Here is a 16,136-nt window from a genome sequence, read left to right as displayed (position 1 = left end):
TGTCATCCACATATAATATTAGAAACGCCACAGAGCTCCCACTCACTTTCTTGTAAATACAAGATTCTCCAACCACTTGTATAAACCCAAATGCTTTGATCACCTCATCAAAGCGTTTGTTCCAACTCCGAGATGCTTGCACCAGTCCATAAATGGATCGCTGGAGCTTGCACACCTTGTTAGCATTCTTAGGATCGACAAAACCTTCGGGTTGTATCATATACAACTCTTCCTTAAGGAAACCGTTAAGGAACGCCGTTTTGACATCCATCTGCCAGATTTCATAATCGAAAAATGCAGCTATTGCTAACATGATTCTGACGGACTTAAGCATCGCTACGGGTGAGAATGTCTCATCGTAGTCAACTCCTTGAACTTGTGAAAAACCCTTTGCCACAAGTCGAGCTTTTTAAACGGTCACATTGCCGTCAGCGTCCGTCTTCCTCTTAAAGATCCATTTGTTCTGAATAGCCTTGCGGCCCTTAGGTAGTACCTCCAAAGTCCACACTTTGTTATCATACATGGATCCTATCTCGGACTTCATGGCTTCTAGCCATTTGTTGGAATCTGGGCCCACCATTGCTTCTTCATAACTTGCAGGTTCATTGTTGTCTAACAACATGATTGATAAGACGGGATTACCGTACCACTCTCGAGCAGCACGTGGTCTCGTCGACCTGCGTGGTTCGACAGAAACTTGAACCGGAGTTTCATGATCATCATCATTAACTTCCTCCTCAACCGGCGTTGCAACGACAGAGGTTCCCCCTTGCCCTGCGCCACCATTCAGAGGGATGAGAGGTTCGACAACCTCGTCAAGTTCTATCTTCCTCCCACTCAAATTCTCTCGAGAGAAACTCCTTCTCGAGAAAAGCTCCGTTTTTAGCAACAAACACTTTGCCCTCGGATTTGAGATAGAAGGTGTACCCAACTGTCTCTTTTGGGTAACCTATGAAGACGCACTTTTCCGCTTTGGGTTCCAGCTTTTCAGGCTGAAGTTTTTTGACATAAGCATCACATCCCCAATATTTAAGAAACGACAACTTTGGCCTTTTGCCATACCACAGTTCGTATGGTGTCGTCTCAACGGATTTTGATGGTGCCCTATTTAAAGTGAATGCACCTGTTTCTAATGCATAACCCCAAAATGATAACAGCAAATCGGTAAGAGACATCATAGATCGCACCATCTCTAATAAAGTACGATTACGACGTTCAGACACACCATTACGCTGTGGTGTTCCAGGCGGTGTTAACTGTGAAACAATTCCACATTGTCTTAAGTGAGCACCAAACTCGAAACTCACATATTCACCCCCACGATCAGACCGTAGGAACTTGATCCTCTTGTTACGATGATTTTCCACTTCACTCTGAAATTGCTTGAACTTTTCAAATGTTTCAGACTTGTGCTTCATCAAGTAGACATAACCATATCTACTCAAATCTACAATGAAGGTGAGAAAATAACGATATCCGCCGTGCGCCTCTACACTCATCGGACCACACACATCGGTATGTATGATTTCCAACAAGTCACTTGCACGCTCCATAGTTCCGGAGAACGGAATTTTAGTCATCTTGCCCATGAGGCATGGTTCGCACGTGTCAAGTGAATCAAAGTCAAGTGACTCCAAAAGTCCATCAGCATGGAGTTTCTTCATGCGCTTTACACCAATATGACCTAATCGGCAGTGCCACAAAAATATGGAGCTATCATTCTTAACTCTAACTCTGTTGGTCTCAATGTTATGTATATGTGTATCGCTATCAAGATTCAATATGAACAATCCTCTCACACTGGGTGCATGACCATAAAAGATGTTACTCATAGAAATAGAACAACCATTATTCTCTGACTTAAAAGAGTAACCGTCTCGCAATAAAGAAGATCCAGATATAATGTTCATGCTCAACGCAGGCACTAAATAACAATGATTTAAGTTCATCACTAATCCTGATGGTAACTGAAGTGAAACTGTGCCGACGGCGATTGCATCAACCTTGGAACCATTTCCTACGCGCATCGTCACTTCATCTTTCGCCAGCCTTCGTCTATTCCGCAGTTCCTGTTTCGAGTTGCAAATATGAGCAACAGAACCGGTATCGAATACCCAGGCACTACTACGAGAGCCGGTTAAGTACACATCAATAACATGTATATCAAATATACCTGATTTTTCTTTGGCCGCCTTCTTATCTGCTAGATACTTGGGGCAATTGCGCTTCGAGTGACCCATACCCTTGCAATAGTAACACTCCGTTTCAGGCTTAGGTCCAGCTTTGGGTTTCTTCGTCGGATTGGCAACAGGCTTTCCGCTCTTCTTCGAATTACCCTTCTTGCCTTTGCCGTTTCTCTTGAAACTAGTGGTCTTATTCACCATCAACACTTGATGTTCTTTACGGAGTTCAGACTCTGCGACTTTCAGCATCGCAAACAACTCGCCGGGTGACTTGTTCATCCCTTGCATGTTGTAGTTCAACACAAAGCCTTTATAGCTTGGCGGCAGTGATTGAAGGATTCTGTCAGTGATAGCCTCTTGCGGGAGTTCAATACCAAGCTCAGCTAGACGGTTTGAGTACCCAGACATTTTGAGCACATGTTCACTGACAGACGAGTTCTCCTCCATCTTGCAAGCATAGAATTTATCGGAGGTCTCATACCTCTCGATCCGGGCGTTCTTCTGAAAGATAAACTTCAACTCCTGGAACATCTCAAATGCTCCATGACGCTCAAAGCGACGTTGAAGTCCCGGTTCTAAGCCATACAAGACTGCACATTGAACTATTGAGTGGTCCTCCTTATGTGCTAACCAAGCGTTCTTAACATCCTGATCAGCCGCAGCGGGTGGTTCATCTCCTAGCGCAGCATTAAGGACATAATCCTTCTTCCCAGCTTGTAAGATTAGCTTAAGATTACGAGCCCAGTCTACAAAGTTGCTTCCATCATCTTTCAACTTAGCTTTCTCTAGGAACGTATTAAAATTCAGGGTGACTGTCGCGTGAGCCATGATCTACAACACAAATATATTCAAAGTGGACTTTAGACTATGTTCAAGATAATTAGAGTTTAACTTAATCAAATTATTTGCTAAACTCCCACTCAAAAAGTACATCTCTCTAGTCATTTGAGTGATTCATGATCCACTTACACTAGCTCAAGTCCGATCATCACGTGAGTTGAGTATAGTTTCAGTGGTAAGCATCCCTATGCTAATCATATCATCTATATGATTCATGATCGACCTTTCGGTCTCATGTTCCGAGGCCATGTCTGCACATGCTAGGCTCGTCAAGCTTAACCCGAGTGTTCCGCGTGCGCAACTGTTTTGCACCCGTTGTATGTGAACGTTGAGTCTATCACACCCGATCATCACGTGGTGTCTCGAAACGACGAACTGTAGCAACGGTGCACAGTCGGGGAGAACACAATTTCATCTTGAAATTTTAGTGAGAGATCACCTCATAATGCTACCGTCGTTCTAAGCAAAATAAGGTGCATAAAGGATTAACATCACATGCAATTCATAAGTCACATGATATGGCCATCATCACGTGCTTCTTGATCTCCATCACCAAAACACCGGCACGATCTTCTTGTCACCGGCGCCACACCATGATCTCCATCAACGTGTTGCCATCGGGGTTGTCGTGCTACTCATGCTATTACTACTAAAGCTACATCCTAGCAAAAAAGTAAACGCATCTGCAAGCACAAACGTTAGTATAAAGACAACCCTATGGCTCCTGCTGGTCGCCGTACCATCGACGTGCAAGTCTATATTTTCTATTACAACATGATCATCTCATACATCCAATATATCACATCACATCGTTGGCCATATCACATCACAAACATACCCTGCAAAAACAAGTTAGACGTCCTCTAATTTTGTTGTTGCATGTTTTACGTGGTGACCATGGGTATCTAGTAGGATCGCATCTTACTTACGCAAACACCACAATGGAGATATATGAGTTGCTATTTAACCTCATCCAAGGACCTCCTCGGTCAAATCCGATTCAACTAAAGTTGGAGAAACCGACACTTGCTAGTCATCTTTGAGCAACGAAGTTACTCGTAACGATGAAACCAGTCTCTCGTAAGCGTACGAGTAATGTCGGTCCAAGCTGCTTCAATCCAACAATACCGCGGAATCAAGAAAAGACTAAGGAGGGCAGCAAAACGCACATCACCGCCCACAAAAACTTTTGTGTTCTACTCGAGAAGACATCTACGCCCTAGCTCATGATGCCACTGTTGGGGAACGTCGCAAATCAGCCCTAAAACCTCCGTATATATAGGTGGGAGGGAGGGGACCTTGCCTTGGGGCTCAAGGAGCCCCAAGGGGGTCGGCCGAGTCCAAGGGGGAAGGTTCCCCCCCCAAACCGAGCTGGACTTGGTTTGGTGGGAGGGAGTCCTTCCTTCACTTCCCACCTCCTCTTTTTTTTTCTCTTTGATTTTCTTATCTAGGCGCATAGGGCCCTCTTGGCTGTCCCACCAGCCCACTAAGGGCTGGTGTGCCACCCTCAAGGCCTATGGGCTTCCCCAGGGTGGGTTGCCCCCCCCGGTGAACTCCCGGAACCCATTCGTCATTCCCGGTAACTCCGAAAACCTTTCGGTAATCAAATGAGGTCATCCTATATATCAATCTTCGTTTCCGGACCATTCCGGAAACCCTCGTGACGTCTGTGATCTCATCCGGGACTCCGAACAACATTCGGTAACCAACCATATAACTCAAATACGCATAAAACAACGTCGAACCTTAAGTGTGCAGACCCTGCGGGTTCGAGAGCCATGTAGACATGACCCGAGAGACTCCTCAGTCAATATCCAATAGCGGGACCTGGATGCCCATATTGGATCCTACATATTCTACGAAGATCTTATCGGTTGAACCTCAGTGCCAAGGATTCATATAATCCCGTATGTCATTCCCTTTGTCCTTCGGTATGTTACTTGCCCGAGATTCGATCGTCAGTATCCGTATACCTATTTCAATCTCGTTTACCGGCAAGTCTCTTTACTCGTTCCGTAATACAAGATCCCGCAACTTACACTAAGTTACATTGCTTGCAAGGCTTGTGTGTGATGTTGTATTACCGAGTGGGCCCCGAGATACCTCTTCGTCAGACGGAGTGACAAATCCTAGTCTTGATCCATACTAACTCAACTAACACCTTCGGAGATACCTGTAGAGCATCTTTATAGTCACCCAGTTACGTTGCGACGTTTGATACACACAAAGCATTCCTCCGGTGTCAGTGAGTTATATGATCTCATTGTCATAGGAACAAATACTTGACACGCAGAAAATAATAGCAACAAAATGACACGATCAACATGCTACGTCTATTAGTTTGGGTCTAGTCCATCACGTGATTCTCCTAATGACGTGATCGAGTTATCAAGCAACAACACTTTGTTCATAAACAGAAGACATTGACTATCTTTGATCAACTGGCTAGCCAACTAGAGGCTTGCTAGGGACGGTGTTTTGTCTATGTATCCACACATGTAAATGAGTCTTCGTTCAATACAATTATAACATGGATAATAAACGATTATCTTGATACAGGAATTATAATAATAACTATATGTATTATTGCCTCTAGGGCATAATTCCAACAATACCTCCACGGTTTTTCCTCTAGATCGCGTTTCTGCGGAGCTCGGGCGGAGCCCTGCTGAGACAAGGTCATCACCAACCTCCGGAGCGCCGTCACGCTGTCGGAGAACTCTTCTACCTCTCCGTCTCTCTTGCTGGATCAAGAAGGCCGAGATCATCGTCGAGCTGTACGTGTGCTGAACGCGGAGGTGCTGTCCGTTCGGCACTAGATCGTGGGACTGATCGCGGGATTGTTCGCGGGGCAGACCGAGGGACGTGAGGACGTTCCACTACATCAACCGCGTTCACTAACGCTTCTGCTGTACGGTCTACAAGGGTACGTAGATCACTCATCCCCTCTCGTAGATGGACATCACCATGATAGGTCTTCGTGCGCGTAGAATTTTTTTTGTTTCCCATGCGACGTTCTCCAACAAGTACGGTCGTGGCGTTGTAAGCCGTCTTGGTTGCGCGGATGTGAGAGTTGACCACATCATTGTAAGTTGTCTTGGTCGCGCGAACAGCGAGCCGGTCGCGTCATTTGGAAACGGATGCAAACGGCGAGTCGGCCGAGTCGTTTGTGAGAGGGTGTGGACGGCGAGTTGACCACAACGAGTTGATGTAGACTAGACTGTGGGGGCAACGGTTTGCGCATATCCATCGAGCAGAAATCTTTCGTCAAATTGGGTAGATTGCTTGATGCCTATACAATCGTCGATTGATCATATCTAATGGATGCCATGAGTTGATAAACCAGTGTACACAGTAGTGTAAAACGGTGAAATGAATTCTTCCTCAGAAGTACTGATCTGTTGAGCAAGCAAATAATCATTTTCACTTTGAAGATCATCATGAGACACCCTTTTCTCAAGATCTTGCTTTCTTTGAAGAAATTCATAAGAGAGCTTCTCATGATCAACCAAGAGAGTGTCATGACGTTCTCGAAGACTATAAAACTTAGACTAAAGACTTTGAACATCATCAGTTAGGGTTTGAGTCCAATCCATTTCCTCATTCAACGGGACCTCGCTTTTGTCTAACAGTTTCTGAAGCTTTTCAAGTGCATTTTGTTGCTTAGTGGCATTAGAAAGCTTGTAGTAACTGGGTTTTTGATAATAATTAGGTTCACCGTCACTTGAGTCACAAGGTGAAGTGTGTTTGGGTACCTTGGCACCTTTTTTCATGAAGCAATAGGTGGGAGCAAAGTCATCATCCGAGTCATCGGTGTTGTTGACGTTGTCATTTTCTTCGAGGTCGAAGATGGACTTGCTGACGAATGTGGTAGCAAGGGATAGGCTTGCCACACCAGACTCTGACTCCTCCTTAGATCCTTCCTCTTCATCACATTCCTTAGATTCTTCCTCAGAATCCATTTCCGTGCCAATAAGAGCCTGAGCCTTTTTGAAACTGTTCTTCTTGTGCGATGAGGATTTTGAAGATTTCTTCCGTTTTTTGAGTCATTCGAATTTTCATCCTTGTACTTCTTATTCTTTTATTCCTTCACCCAGTAAGGACAATCAACAATATAGTGACCACACTTCTTGCATTTATGGTAGGTTCTTTTCTTGTAGTCCTCGAATGAAGATTATGATTTCCTCACATCTCTTCTTGAAGATTTTCTGAACCGACCTTGTGTGGAGAACTTCTGGAATTTCCTCACGAGCATAGCAAGTTCCTGGCCAAGTTCTTTAGGATCACCAAGACTGCAATCAGATACTTCTTCTTCACATGAGGAAACAGCCTTTGCCTTCAGCGCACGAGATCATCCATAACTTGGTCCATAGAGATCTATCTTCTCAGCTTGTTGGAATTCATGAGTATTGAGTGTCTCAAGAATATCAACATGATCTAGTAACTTGTAGTCTCTTCGCTCTTGAATCATCAAAACCATTGTATCGAATGAAGAATCAAGAGATCTCAGCAGTTTCACCCCCTCACGATGGGTGACATCATTGGCCCCAAGAGCTTGTAGCTCATTGGAGATATCAGTGAGGCGATCAAAATTTTGCTGACAACTCTCATTAATGAGTCGCTTGAATCGGTTGAAGAGATTATGAAGAACATCAACCTCAGAGTCACTTTAAATAGACACTCCTTCGTTAACCTTGGACAGCCTATCCCAAATGAGCTTTACAGTTCCCAAAGCACTAACGCTGTCATACTGACCTTTGCTCATATGGCCACAAATGATATTCTTCGCTTGAGAGTCGAGTTGCTTGAATCTCTTCGCAGCATTGATAGTTTCTGACAGAGTGGGAACCCCTCTTGCCACAACATACCAGATATTGTCAATTGCTTCAAGATGCATGCACGTCTTGTTCTTCCAGTAGGGGTACTCCGTCCCTTCAAAGGTAGGACAGCCCATAGCGAACTAATACTCCAGGTGGTTAGACCAAAATCACACAGAACAAGGGAGTACCTTGCTCTGATACCAATTGAAAGTGCGTTCGACTAGAGGGGGCCGAATAGGCAATTTTTATGAATTCATCACTTCGGAATTTCCTTGTGAGGAAATTGCTCAGTCATGAATAGTGAGCAGCGGAATAAGTACTTAGTCGAACGTGCAACACAACAACAACATAGTTTTCATGATGAAATGAAACAAACGATTTGCACAAGTAGCGTGATCAAGATACGCAAGTTAAGAACAAGTGAAGTGAAGAATTTGGGATGAGGAAATTGTGAAAGTCTCCAGTCAAATTCTTCAAACAGTAACGATCAATTTCATCAACACATAAATGAGGAAATAGAAGGGTTGAAGAAATAGAACGAGGTACTCGGTGATTTGATGACCCAGTTCGAACTGCTATGATAGTCATACGTCTGGTTTGGAGCGTATTGATATCTAAACCAAAGGACAAGCAGTCCGAGGACACTAAATCCTTACTGTATTCTCCTTGAGCCAAGGACACACAATCCTCGCCCAACACTCGTGGTAAGTCTTCAGGGCATACTTCCAAACCCTCACAAACTCGGTCACCCGGCGATCCATAATTTACTGTTGGATGTTCTAGACGAGTGATAAATAACCGTCTAGAAGATACACAATCTTCAAAGGTAACAAGCGTCGGTTCCACACATGAACAATATCTTAAGTGATGCTCAATCACTTTGGGTTTTGGTTTGGGTGTTTGGCGTTTTTCCTCGCGGATGATTTTTTCTCAAAGTCTTCGAGGAATGGGTTGCTCTCAAATGACAAGTGTCAGTTTCCCTCGCGGAGCAGCCAACCAGCGAGCGGTTGTGTTTGTGTGTTGGGGGGGGCTATTTATAGCATGGTAGAAATCCCGACATGATTTGACATATATTCCCCAATTATATGGCCGTTATGTGGATAAGGTTTGGGGACAGCTAGCGCTGCACAACAATGGTCGGAACTTTCAAGCTGTGAAAGTCCTCATGTCTCTCATATTTCTCACTTGTAGGTAATTCGCACTGGCGAAATCCTAACTCCTCTGTTAGAGCAATGTCCTTAGAGACCAGAAGATCTTCGTATCTGTCACTGAAGAAATTGACTAAACTGTAAAAGATTTTCAAAGGCTTCACTCGAAGGATTGGGTATGTGTAGGCTTTGAGATGAGCATCACTTGGAATATTTTCCTTAGTTTTACCTCGACCCTCTTTAACAGTACGGTGTTCCCATGACTCAAAAGAAAGGAAATGAAACTACGAAAACAAAAGTCTTCACACTTCAAAGTCCTTGTATCAATATCTTCAAGGACACACGAATTTCCTCGCTTTCAAAGTCTTCGAGGAATTACCAAAGTCTTCACCTGAAGACATTCGTTTTTACGGCTCAATATTCTTCGAGTAGATCAAACTCCTCAACAACTTATAAAGCCTATGTACACTCACAAACACATTAGTATCTTAACCTATAAGTCTTCAATACACCAAAATCACTAAGTGGCACTAGATGCACTTACAACATTACTGAGCATTGTTCTTCTAGAAGAAATATGATTTGATTGATTCTTTTTTATAACAATTCAGCCCATGTGGTTCCCTCATTTTTGTTGTTGAGCTGAGGTACACATGAGAACCTCGGACATTTACACATGGTGTTTGCACATGGTGTTGAGCTGAGGTACACATGAGAACCTATAAGTCTTCAATACACCAAAATCACTAAGTGGCACTAGATGCACTTACAACATTACTGAGCATTGTTCTTCTAGAAGAAATATGATTTGATTGATTCTTTTTTATAACAATTCAGCCCATGTGGTTCCCTCATTTTTGTTGTTGAGCTGAGGTACACATGAGAACCTTGGACATTTACACATGGTGTTTGCATATGTCCAAATATGTCGTGTGTGTCGATGGATCACGACGTTGCGCTGGTCGTCGGCGTGCCCGATGACTCCTGCTCCTCCTCGGATGCACCCTCCACTCTATCCTTTGTCGTGACCCTCCCGATGCTGATCTCCTCAACCATCCTCACGACCTCAGAGGTGTCTGGCCGCGCGTCCGGCGTCGTGGCAGCACACGCCATGGCCACCTGCAGTAGTGCCACCATCTCCTCTTCGGCGCCCCCATCCAGTTGCACCAGCTCCGCGTCGAACACCTCCGCCGTCCACTCCTCCCTTACCACTGACTGTACCCATCGTGGCAGGTCCGATGACACGCCACCATCACCCACACCTATCGACGCCGTCGTGGGGGCCCTGCCGGTGAGGATCTCAAGGAAAAGTATTCCAAGCGAGTATATGTCCGACTTGAATGTCGGTCGACGCGCATCCACGAGCTCTGGTGCACGGTACCCGCCAACACTGCGCTGCATGGATGACGGCGGTGGGGAGAAGAGGTGTTGGAGGGAGTAGTCGGAAAGTGCAGCGGCGTCCAGGTCGTCGTGCCGGAGTAGTAGGTTTGACGACTTCAAGTTTCCATGGGTGAGGCTGTGTGCCGCATGTAGGTACGCCACCCCTCGCGCTGCCGATAGTGCGGCACACTTCCGCATGTTCCAGTCCATCGGTGTCCGGCCAGAGCCGCCGCTACCTATAGTAAAATAAATGCACTGTTAGAATTTTTCATATAGAGACATGCATCATATGCAGCAAAAAGGCATAGTCCCTTCATACCACAATGTAGTGTCTATAGATTTTTTTTAAAGATTAAGTATGTACAGAAATATCTATATTTAGAATACCAAATACATATCACTAGAAAAACTGTGAGATATATTTAATATTTTATATGTTTTGTTTTGTAGATGAACTTGGTTAAAATTTGCCGAGTTTATATTTCTTAAACTTTTTTTATAGGCGCTACCTTAGGGAATGGAGGGAGTAGCATTTTTCCAACATTTTGAGAAAGTCCAATTTTACTTTTTTTGCAAAAGCGTGCAGTACAAGTATACTACTCTACTTCCTTTATCTGGATTTTTGTAGCCTAGGTCCAAATTTTCCTAAACTTTAGGCTAGTAAAACATGACTTATAAATTTGGGACCAAGTTTCACAATCATCAAGGACCGAAGAACAACATGCCAGCATCCATGTGCGGCAGAAAGTAAAAGAAATCGGCATATTCAACTGCCAAAAAGTAGGAGTTATATGCAAAAAAAATTATATTACTGGGTTCATATTGAAAAATATTTTCAATAATATACTTTTTGTGGTGAATAAACCATAATTTAGTCAAAATTAGGATGAAATTTGGGATCAAAATACGAAGTAACCAATAGACATGAATAGGTGAAATATGAGACACGTGTGTCCATGGAATTAATAGCGATGCAAAAATATACAGAATTTCAGCAGCATAGTAACTTACACTAGTTTGACGTGTGTGTGTCAATGGAGCTTCTATGTACACATACTTGTATGGAATTGCATTTTGTAGTGGAGCATGTATGTACCGACTAAGAACCAGCCCTTCATTCCCTTTAAGATCCGTGCATTTTGGACTCATATGCATATCACATTCAATATATTTGCTTTTCCTTTTATAAGATATAACAAGTTTAGGTCATATCATAGGGTTTCACTAGAGACAAGGACGTAATGTGCATGCATGACTCTGCCATTCTCCATTCCCCTCCCATTGAAGGCACTAGCATTATTTTTTCTTAGTGTTTTTATTATATGATTCATACTTTTCAAACTAGAATTCGGTTGTTCGAAAAAAACATATTTGAAATCCTCATGACAACGTCTTTCAAACAAGATAAAAAATGGATGTATTTTAAACTCATTTAGTTTTGTTGTTTCACAAAATTTATTGGAATTGAAATGGTTATAATTTTTTAATTGATTCTTCTGTTGATTGGAATTGAAATGAATTTCGTATATCACTTTATGTTATGCATTTCGATAACTTAGTTACCTGATGCATTTAAGTTACAAAATCATTTTGTTACTTGATGCATTCCGGTAACGAATGATTCGCTATCAAATTAGTTTACCAGTATATGAATTTCAATACCAGATTGATTTCAATTACCATACCACTTTTAGTACCATATTCATTTCAATAACATGCACATAATTCAATTTTAATACTATTTTAAACATACATTTACAAAAATTAGTACCATGTCCATTTCTATAACATAAAAGGGAAATACAAATGATAAATTTCACTACCAGATGCATTTCGACACTAGAGCATTTCAATACCATATCACTTTGTTACCAAGTCCATTTGAATACCATATGCTTCAGTGCCAAATTACTTTGTTATGAGTTGCATTTCAATACTAGATGTGTTTCGATTAGTAGATCACTTTTTTTTAAATACCGTAACACTTTTAGCATCTTATCAATTTCAATAACATGCATCTATTTTCAATTTCAGAACATTTATAAAAATAACGATATTTTTTCGATATTTAAAATATATGTTTAAACAAAATATTGATTATATATTTTTTATAAATACTTTTAACTAATGGGATATAGAAATATGAAACACAAATTTCACAATCACAACTGTCAATGTGAAACTGAAGTAGTGTAAATTAAATGACTTTTGAAATGTACCAAAAATTGACCTTGTCCAAAAGGTCTTGTCACCGGGAATTAAAATATTTACAAAGATATAAAAAAAATGAATTTTGGTTCGAAAGTTATGATTGATTTAAAATATCACTTTGCTTGAGGAAGAATAGAAATCGTGAACGCAACGTCCTTCCCTGCACCCTATATTTCTCTGTTTTGACACAGTGACAAAAGGCTGACATGAACCATGCATATTCTCATGCATTGCTTCTTTTATGGCTCTAAAAAGTTTTGAATGTGGATCTTTACCCGGTACATGCATGCTCCCCTGTGAAGGATTTTGGCATATTTGTATTTTTATGCTAGCAAACATATGTTAACATTTGTATGCTACTGTGCGTTGAAAGCAGGCTGGAAAAAGGACATACTATTAGGCTAATCAAGCAGCAGGGCCGCAGGCTGCAATTCAAAGTCCTCAAACTTTGACCGAGTTTTATATATAAATATAAATCACGCTAATCCGGGTAGACCAGACTAGACAAAGAAAATGGAATCTTCAGGGTGCCATCACGGAGATGACCGACGGCTGCCGAGCCATACGTTCATCTGTGCGTCCCTTTCGAATGATTTGGAGCTACCAAGATTTTTCTGTACCCTCAGAAACGGTAGCCAAATGCAATCGCTATGATTGCCACCTTTCAATCCCATTCATACGACTGGGACCAGGAAAAATTGCCGGACAAGCGCGCAAACATCGCTGTCCTGAGTAATCCACCGGAGTTTCACTCCATTCCTTGTTGATGCGAACCACGGCAATGGCGGTCAAAACGACCAACTAGCTAGCAGCGAATCGATCAATGCGGTAACTAATGGCGCTGTCACTGGCGAGCGCGGGTCACTATGAGCTAATGATGTGGTGAGAGGGGATGGCCGGATAGAGCAGGATACTGACCGTGGAGCGCGGCGGAGAGGCTGCCGTCGGGCAGGAAGTCGGCGACGAGGAGCTTCTCGTCGCTGGAGTAGTAGTAGCCGCGGACGGGGAGCAGGTTGCGGTGCTGCACCCGGCCCACCGCCTCCACGGCGGACGCGAACTCCCGCTGCGCCGCCGCCACGTTCTTCAGCCGCTTCACCGCCACCGTCGTCCCGTCCTCCAGCGCCGCCCTGTACGTCGTCCCCGCGACGCCGTTCCCCAGCACCTCCGCCGACGCCCGTAGCAGGTCCTCCAGGTCGAAGCTGTAGCCGCCGCCGCCCATGAACACCAGCCGGCTCCTCATCATCTCCGCCGCGCCGCCGCCCGCTGCCGACGGTATCTCCTTTGAAGACGTCAGGTCGGTCATCTCGCCTGACACCGTCGACGGCGTCAGCGCGTGCCCTCTCGCCGGTGTCGTTGGCGTGGGCACCTTGTTCCTGTTGTCGCCGCTGGCTGCCGCGTCGTCCCGGCGGCGGCGGACAAAGCAGAGCACGAGCAGGATGAGAGCGAGCAGCGCGGCAGCCGCGGCACCCACGGCGATGGCCGCGATGGCCGCGCCGGAGAGCCGCTTCTTCTTCTCTTGCACTGGTGGGACGACTCCGCCGCCGGGGGACGGGCATGGCTTGTCGAGGGGCTCGCCGCAGAGCCGGAGGTTGCCACCGAATGACTCGGGCGGGAAGCCCGCGAGGGAGGCCGGGACGGCACCGGCGAGCTGGTTGTCAGAGACATTAAACACCTCGAGCCGCCGGAGGCCGCTCAGGCTCGGGAGGCCGCCAGAGAGGCGGTTGCGGTCCAGCCTAAGCGACTGCAGCTCTGTCAGGACGTCGAGCGCGGCCGGTATCTCGCCGGAGAGGTGGTTGTCGTAGAGCGCGAGGTGCCGGAGCGCCGTGAGCCCGGCAACATCGGGCGGGATGGTGCCGGAGAGAAGGTTCCCCTGGAGGTTGAGCGAGCGGAGCAGGGGCAGCGCGAAGAAGTCCGTGGGGATGGGGCCGAAGAGGCGGTTGGAGCGGAGGGAGAGCGTCCGGAGGCCCTGGAGCTTGCCGAGCGTGCCAGCGGGGAGGGCGCCGGCGAGGCCGACGCCCGGGAGGCGGACGGCGACAACCGTGGCGTTGCTCGCGTCGCAGGTGACGCCAGGCCAGAGGCATGCCGAGGGCGCGGACGGCGAGTTCCACCCCAGGTCACGCTCGTGCGGCATGGCGATGAGGAAGGCCTGGAGCGCGTTCCGCTCTTGCTGAGGCGGCTCCACGCCGGCAGCAGAGACGGCCAGCAGCGCTAGCAGAAGCAGAAGCAGCGACGTTGGTGGGATCGCGGCCATCGGTGTATGCGTGCGCCGCCGCCGCTTGGCAGGTGGGATGATGTGCTGCGGCCACGGCTCCGGGGGACGCGGCATCGGCATTGGAGAAGTCGTTTGCTTGGCTCGGGAGCGAGCTACACCGAGCGCCACAGGTTGAGGGTGTATGGATGGGAACGAGCAATGTCCCGTGTCTTATGTACAGGTTGCCTGGCTTGGCATAGGATCTGGAGTTTCATGTGGTTTAAGCTGACTCTGTTGCCGACAGAGTGGAGACAGAGAGAGTGGCGCTGCCGCCATTTACACGTGCGCACCATGGACGAAGAGCATGAGCCGTTAGGAACATTCGCCTCGGATCCGGGCTTGGCTTGGATCGTAAGTAAGCGGTGGATCATATGCATGCATGGTAATCTGGCATGATGTCCACTCTACTACGCATGTCGCCGAGACACGATCGAGTGAGACGCGTACAATGCCGTTTATGCCATCATTTTTCCCTATATCCTATTTTGCTCACGTCATGATTGTAAGTGGGATGGGGTTTGCTCTTCTTCTTCTTCGAATTGATGAGCATCACGCTCCCAGTTTACATTATCATGGATGAAAACGGATAACACGGGGTGGCCGATGAATAGATATTCTTTGCGGCAACGGTAGGTACTCATAGTTTTGACACCAACGATATGCTATCACCTTTTTTTTTTTTTAAAAGAAGGATGACCTCTGACTTCTGTATGAGAATGAACCATGTAAGCATTTTACTAATTATTCATTAAGATTTTATAAAACAATACATTAGTAAATTTGAAGTCATTATTTTGACGACATCTCTCGCTACTCCTATCTCTTTGATGAAATGGTGTAGATTGTCGGGACCGCATACTCAGATCTCACACCAAAGCCCAACATCTAAACCGAAGGCCTTAACCAAGCCGAATTGTCGGGTTTGGGTCACACACCGCTTCGACGATTCACAACGGGCACCACATGTGCATGTTGCAGTGGTCATCGTCACCGTCTTCCACGCATATATCTTCACAGCAGGTACAGACACAAATACCTTGCAAGGCATGACGCCGACGCCACCACGGCGCGAGACAACGTCACCTCCCTACATGTGTCCATCATCACACATCCATCGTCGAGATCCTGCAGCGCCACATTGCCAAGAAACCACGTCGTCGATGCATCACAGGAACCACCACACCACTACAAAAGCCATCCACTTGTCTCTCAAGCCTATGCACACCTCCAAGAATGACACCCCAAGGGGGGAGCTAACAAAAGCGTTGTTGTCATCCAATCAACTGACATAGGGTTTCCCCCG

General features: G+C 45.5%; 1 protein-coding gene across 1 annotated transcript; it reads right to left on the bottom strand.

The window, feature by feature from the left end:
- Positions 1–9,757: 9,757 nt before the first annotated feature.
- LOC123445056 (probable inactive receptor kinase At2g26730) lies at positions 9,758–15,284 on the bottom strand. Its single transcript, XM_045121981.1, has 2 exons — positions 13,501–15,284; positions 9,758–10,607 (listed from the first exon to the last, which is right to left on the bottom strand). Exons 1-2 carry the CDS (start codon positions 14,912–14,914, stop codon positions 9,937–9,939), a joined length of 2,085 nt encoding a protein of 694 aa, XP_044977916.1. The 5' UTR covers positions 14,915–15,284; the 3' UTR covers positions 9,758–9,936.
- Between the last annotated feature and the right edge of the window lie 852 nt (positions 15,285–16,136).

The sequence above is a fragment of the Hordeum vulgare genome, chromosome 3H (genome assembly GCF_904849725.1).
Source record: "Hordeum vulgare subsp. vulgare chromosome 3H, MorexV3_pseudomolecules_assembly, whole genome shotgun sequence".
NCBI classification, from domain to species: domain Eukaryota; kingdom Viridiplantae; phylum Streptophyta; class Magnoliopsida; order Poales; family Poaceae; genus Hordeum; species Hordeum vulgare.
The sequence above is the reverse complement of the archived record's forward strand: the minus strand, read 5'-3'. Positions and strand labels throughout refer to the sequence as shown.